At 32.8% G+C, this 6,000-nt stretch overlaps 1 protein-coding gene across 3 annotated transcripts in view; it reads right to left on the bottom strand.

The window, feature by feature from the left end:
• Positions 1–800: 800 nt before the first annotated feature.
• The window catches only part of KIF5B (kinesin family member 5B), a 38,018-nt gene continuing 32,818 nt past the window's right edge, over positions 801–6,000 (bottom strand). For all 3 annotated transcript variants that reach the window (XM_087945542.1, XM_087945543.1, XM_087945544.1), the window contains exons 24-26: positions 4,582–4,798; positions 2,890–3,041; positions 801–2,630 (exon numbers count right to left, since the gene is read on the bottom strand). In XM_087945542.1, the coding sequence (XP_087801668.1) occupies positions 2,905–3,041; positions 4,582–4,798 (354 nt within the window). In that variant the 3' untranslated portion in view covers positions 801–2,630; positions 2,890–2,904. The remainder of the gene's footprint in view (positions 2,631–2,889; positions 3,042–4,581; positions 4,799–6,000) is intronic.

The following is a 6,000-nucleotide window of genomic DNA, read 5'->3' as shown; positions in this document are numbered from 1 at the left end:
AAAAGCATTTCAGCTTGGAGTCTGTTTGGGATGGAACCATCTGAGTTTACCAATATTTGGGCCTACACAGATTGCTTCTAGCTACTTATGCCTGACAAGTATCTACATACATTTATGTGACAGTATTAAATATGAATTCTGCTTATTTTATTTTATATGCTTCCTATTGAAGATTCTTCCCAGAAAATTAATCTTAGCAGATTATTTGTTGTAGTAAATATGAAACTTTAGTGCATTATATATTAATATAATGCCATGAGAGATTCTACTTGTGAATTAAATTACATCTCAATGAATTTCATTAGAATTCAAAGATTTTCTTTATTTGAAATACAAAACATTTACAGCATGCAAGTAGTTAGCTAACCTCTCCAAATCATTTATTTATCCTCATATATTGAGAATAAACCAATGTACCAATGTGCTAACTCTTTCATTCATTTCTAAGTTAAAGATAATTGTATCAGTAATGTTAGGTAGATTATTTATTTAGCTCATCTCCATAAATAATGTCTTCCATGTTACTCAACTCTTATTCTAAGCCATTTTTAAAAAATGAACTAGCGGAACAGAAGACTCAAGGACCATAAATTGAAACTTGCATTTAACAATTCTAATGTAGACTGATGATTTTAAATTTGCAAAACCATCAACCGTCCTGTCATGCAACATACCATAGGTGATCCAAAGAATTAAAAGGGAGTTGTTTTGAAAGTCTAAGTTGCAATTCTTAGTAATTCATATTGGATCAAATTGAAAAAAAAAACCTTCTGGGTATTTAAAAAATGTACATTCTCAGGTACATGCTAAGTACAGTTTATTTAATTTACACAGCCATATCAGCACCAAAACTTGTGATACATTACTTACAGGAATGAAACTACCATAAACAGCCGTGAGAAAATATCCTGCTTCATTTGAATATTCTGCCAAGAAACCAAATTGAACTGTGCAAACTGAATTGGGATTAGAACAATATTGTTACTGTTGAGAAAGTGACATAGGCAACTGAAAACACTAAGAATTATTACTTAAATACCCATTTCCAAGTCCCCTCTTATGTTGCAGAGGTCTTTTCATTTTATGTCTGGAGGGTTTATTTTATACACAGAACTGTGTTAGGTCAATTTCAAAACTATCAACAGCTTGGCTGATGAAAAAAAAAAGCCCAGACTCTAAAAATTATTTTAAAAACCACAAATAAAAAGTTATTGGGAAAAAGCCTAATTTTTCTATCATTAAGCTTCATAATACAAATACTTTAATTTGTAAAAAAGTTAGTCATAAAAATCTACAGAAAATCTTTATCCCCAAGTGCTTGTGAACTTACTGTAATAAGATACAAAATTCCAGGAAAGCGATTATTTAGCATTTCCATTGCTGCAGTTTATTCTTCTACTCCTACAAACCTTACAATTGTTATGAGAAAGCCTTCTAAATCCTTTAGAATTTATCATGCAGGAAGTCCCTATCAAAGGCATTATTTGAACTTCCTGAAGTGCCATTCTAAAGGGCAAAACACTCATTTAAGAAGAAAAAAAACATGGCTTGGGACTTTTTGCAAAAACAAACAGAAGACTAATTTGTTTGACAAGATATCTGGAAACACATTTACAGAAATCTAGTTAATTACAGTGAAGGTTCAGTATAGCTCAATTTCCATAGTCACCCAACATTTCTAGTCTTTAACTTTGCTTCTGTTTTTCAGTTTGATGAAAATTAATTAATCCATTCTTATTCTCAAGTTTTAAACCAAATCTGTAGTTTGCAGACTACTCTAGACTATCATTTATAGAACATTATAGAGTTTATTTGTAGAATAAAGTTTATTACAGTAAGAAACACAAATGCAAATTCCCAATTTCTCCTCCAAATTTATACAGCTCTGATGATTGATAGGCTCATCAAGAGGAAGCAGAATGTTTTCATCTCTCATCATGCTATTCTGTGTATAGTCAGGAATAGGACAAATTAGTCATTGCCAAATCTTTTCATATCATTCTATATTTACTACTTGCTATACACAGTATTAACTCAATAACCCAGTAAGAGATATTTAACTAAACAGTTACATAGCCTTACAAAAACACTTCCTTAGTTCTATGTTTTTGAGAGTTCAGTGCCTAAAGGCAAGTCGTCATAAACGCATCCCAGTAATTTCATACTGTACAAATAATTTTAGTCTTAGTCTCTATACAGCCACATAGGCAAAATTAATGTTCAGCCGTATAGGCAAAATTAATGTACAGTGTTGTTACTAATTCATGAGTGGATCAAGTAGTGTAATTAAAGTGGTAAAGTTTATTTCAACATAGCTCCATACTTCCTAAGACCATTAAATATACATAAATTAAACTAGGATATTTTAATATGTTGCTTAACATACATTCAACTTGGCACAGTGCAGACTAAATTTAAGACGTGAACGACAGATCATGTAATGAGACCTACATTTTAATTTATAATTTTCCAAAGAAAAAAAATCTAAATTGCTGGGACTCAATTAGCCAAATCCAAAAATGAAGAGAGCTGTACAGATGGTACAAATTTATACAATTTTCTAATTTTCAAGGAGTGACTCTCATTGCGCAATATCCAATTCTGATCATGTTGTGTGTACTTCTCACCATCTAGAAATAACCAAAAGGACATGCATAAATGAAACGTGCTTACAGTTCTTACTCTCCAAAGTGTAACTTTACACAAATATTCATGACTATATACATTTATTCATTAAATATACAGTCTCCATTATGTCAGTAATAATTAGATGATTTTAATTCTAGTGTAAATTCTGGTATGTTTTTAATTCATTCTTTTTTTGTATTGAAGAAGTTTTCAAATTTCTTGCATGTGCAGTAAATTACCAGTTTAAAGTAATCAACCAACCTTGATCATCAAAATTCATGCTTTCTCTTGCCGAGCCCCACCTCCACGTACGGCAACTGGCTGACTATTTTGGGTAAAAGCAGTTCCACCACGAATTGCATTTGGATGAGTTGGAGAAGCAGCTGGATGTTGACCAGGACGAATAGGCTTAGCTATATGGGAAAAAAAAGTATAAAACATAAGGCAAGGGCATGTGACAAATTAAAATGTGATCAATATGATAGATTAAATGGAAGCAAGAAATATTTAAGTTCCAAAAAGTATTTCAACATATTTCAGTTGAAAATGGCTCCTTACAATTACTTGAACATTTGTAATTAACTAATTTTTGCTTTGTTTTTCCTATTACAGGTTTCTTCGTCCAATGAACTAAGAGATTTTCAGGTTACATTGCTATGGGCTAATATAGCTAATGTAGGGAATGCTAGACCAGAAAAACAGATCTTGATGTGTCACAAAACAATGAGGGTTTTAAAATTAAATTATACTTATGTTTATATTTAATGTGTAATGACATTATTCTAAGGTACATTGTAATTTTTTTAAAATGTAGGATATTAAACAAATATTTTTATATGAGTGCTTCAATAGCAAACTATACAACCAAAAAAAAGTCTGCACACTATCAGATTTTGGTAGATAAAACAGCAACTGCTATATATATAAATATCTGAATATAAACGGCCTGTAATTGAGAATTCATGTTTATAGAAGTATAGTTAAAGAGCACTCAGCACTTGTTCCAGTTCATCTGAATGCCCACTGAAAAGGCCAATAAATGATGGCTGTCTTGTGGGAAAGATCCTAATTTCTTAGTAGATTATGAAACATAACATAATTTTATCAATGAAATCCATTTCCCTTGGAAGAATTGGTATCCTGGAAAGCTGAATTATATGTATTTATATACATAGGTGTACAGATGAGTAAAGGAATCCTGAACTAGCTTCAGCAACCAACCTAAAATGCTCCTTTCAAAGGGCATGGGAAAGAAATGGCCCAGAGCCCTGCTATTTGCTGAGGGAAGGACGATCTTTTTACATTAGCTCTTCTTTCCACTGGCAGGCCTAATCTCCATGTGCTGCATGCCATACTATTTTCAAGGGGTGTGAGGTTGTTTTCTGAAGTGGGATTTCTTATTTTCTCTACTTCAGTCATACAAAAGGTGGGTGAGAGAAGGGAAACATTCTGTTCTTTACAATCCATAAATATTAAAGAATGTTTGTTTGTAGCAAGATGTGAAAATGTGAATTCCAAGAGGTCCAGCTGCTAATTTTTCAGGCAATCATAGATTTTCCATGCCGATGGATTCAATTTTCCCTGAAAGTCCCATTCCCTCAACTGTGCCAAAGGCCACCAGGTTCTCTGTTGTGGTTTTCGTTCCAGCAATATTACTACAGGATGGTAGTAACAGAATTAGTGCTTTTCTCTCCTCTTCCATTTCACTTTCCTTTTTGGTATACTTTTAACTGCAAGTACAAGTCATTTCTTTGTACTGTAAAAATACTTGCTATATTTTAATTATTGCTATACACAAAACAGATTTTGAGGAGGAAGGATTTCAAAAAATCCCCCACAACAATAAAATTAAGGGATTAGCAGTCTTAACAGTGTGCATATTAATTATATTCCATTATTTTAAAATCTCTGTGTGTAAACACATCATGTTTATACTTCATTTGTTCTACTTACCAATCTGTGCTGAATGTGCCTTTCTGATCATGTTCTTTGATCTCACTGCTTCTTTAATTCGGTCTACTTCTTGCTGGTATCGCTTACGATCTCGGGAAGCATTCTCTTTTGCTTCTTTTAATGCCGATTCCAAAGCTTTAACTCTTTCAGCTGTAGCTCTAAGCCGTTTCTCCAGTTTCGGAAGTTCACAACGAAGATCTGCATTATCACGTACCAACTGGACATACAATAATGTGTGTGAATTTGTGCAACAATTTTTTTTAGAATTTGTCAATTTCTAATAAGTATGCAATAAAACACTTCTATTACACAAAGTAAGTGTTCAACTTTCTAATTAAACCACAAAATTGAATCAACCATAAACAATATTATTGATTTTTCCATTTAATTCCTATAAAATATTTTGAAGAACTTACTCATCTAAGCCCCCTCCCACCTGTAACTCTTTTATAAATTAAAAATAAATGATATTTCTGAACGGCATCATCTAAGTGAATGAAATGTTTTAGGTACAATTTAGAAGAGGTTCTTCAGAGCATATGAATATGTGACAGTATAATCTATCTTCTCTCCAGCTGCATCATCCTGAAAAAAAGATGTAGCTGCTTAAGTCTTAAGTTGCAGCCCCCACAAATCTCAAACCACATTATCCAAATTGATTCTGAAGGATGTACATCTATACTATCTACTAACCCAAACTGACAGCTTAGAAAATGAATACATTGTCAAAGTCTTAGATCATGTAAATGTCATAATAGAAACAGAAAAACTTACTGATGGCTGGTGATGCCTTACTAACTATACTTAGTAATCAGTAATGACGAACTCCAACTCTTAACATGGATACAATATTGGCTGCGATGGCAGCAAATCCATGTAGCTCAGGGTTGGCTTATCACATTATTAATTTTCTGCAAACTTGGCTTTTGTTTATTTATATTTTCCCTTTCTTATTTTTTATAAATAACTCAAAGCAAATATTCCTCACTCCCCCTATTTTTCCCATAACCACCACCCTGTGTGGTGAGTTGGGCTAAGGGTGTATGACTGGCCAAAATGATCCAACTGGCTTTCATGCCTAAAATGGGACTAAAACTCACTCTTCTGCCCCAAAAGTACTTTTTTCAAGAGACAAGACTTCCTTTTTTAAAAAAAGACATTTTGCTTCTCATCTAAGAAACGAAAAGTCTTCTAAAAAAAAAAGCAAGTCCAGTTGCCTCTTGAAAAAAGCACCTTTGGGATAACCATGACCTGGATGAATTTCCATAGTAACTCTCTCCTGTTTTCTAGCATGGTATCACAATCACAGACTAGATCAAACTGATTAATTGGTGCAGGAGTTTTGAAGAAATAAATTTTCTTGGTTAGTAGGCACTATTTATCCAATTATCTTGTCTAACTTTGCAGGTCCTTAAATGG

Source organism: Notechis scutatus, chromosome Z, assembly GCF_049901735.1.
Source record: "Notechis scutatus isolate UNSWTSFEM ecotype Mainland chromosome Z, rNotScu1.2, whole genome shotgun sequence".
Classification (NCBI taxonomy): Eukaryota; Metazoa; Chordata; class Lepidosauria; order Squamata; family Elapidae; genus Notechis; species Notechis scutatus.
This window is presented reverse-complemented; position numbering and strand designations above follow the sequence as displayed.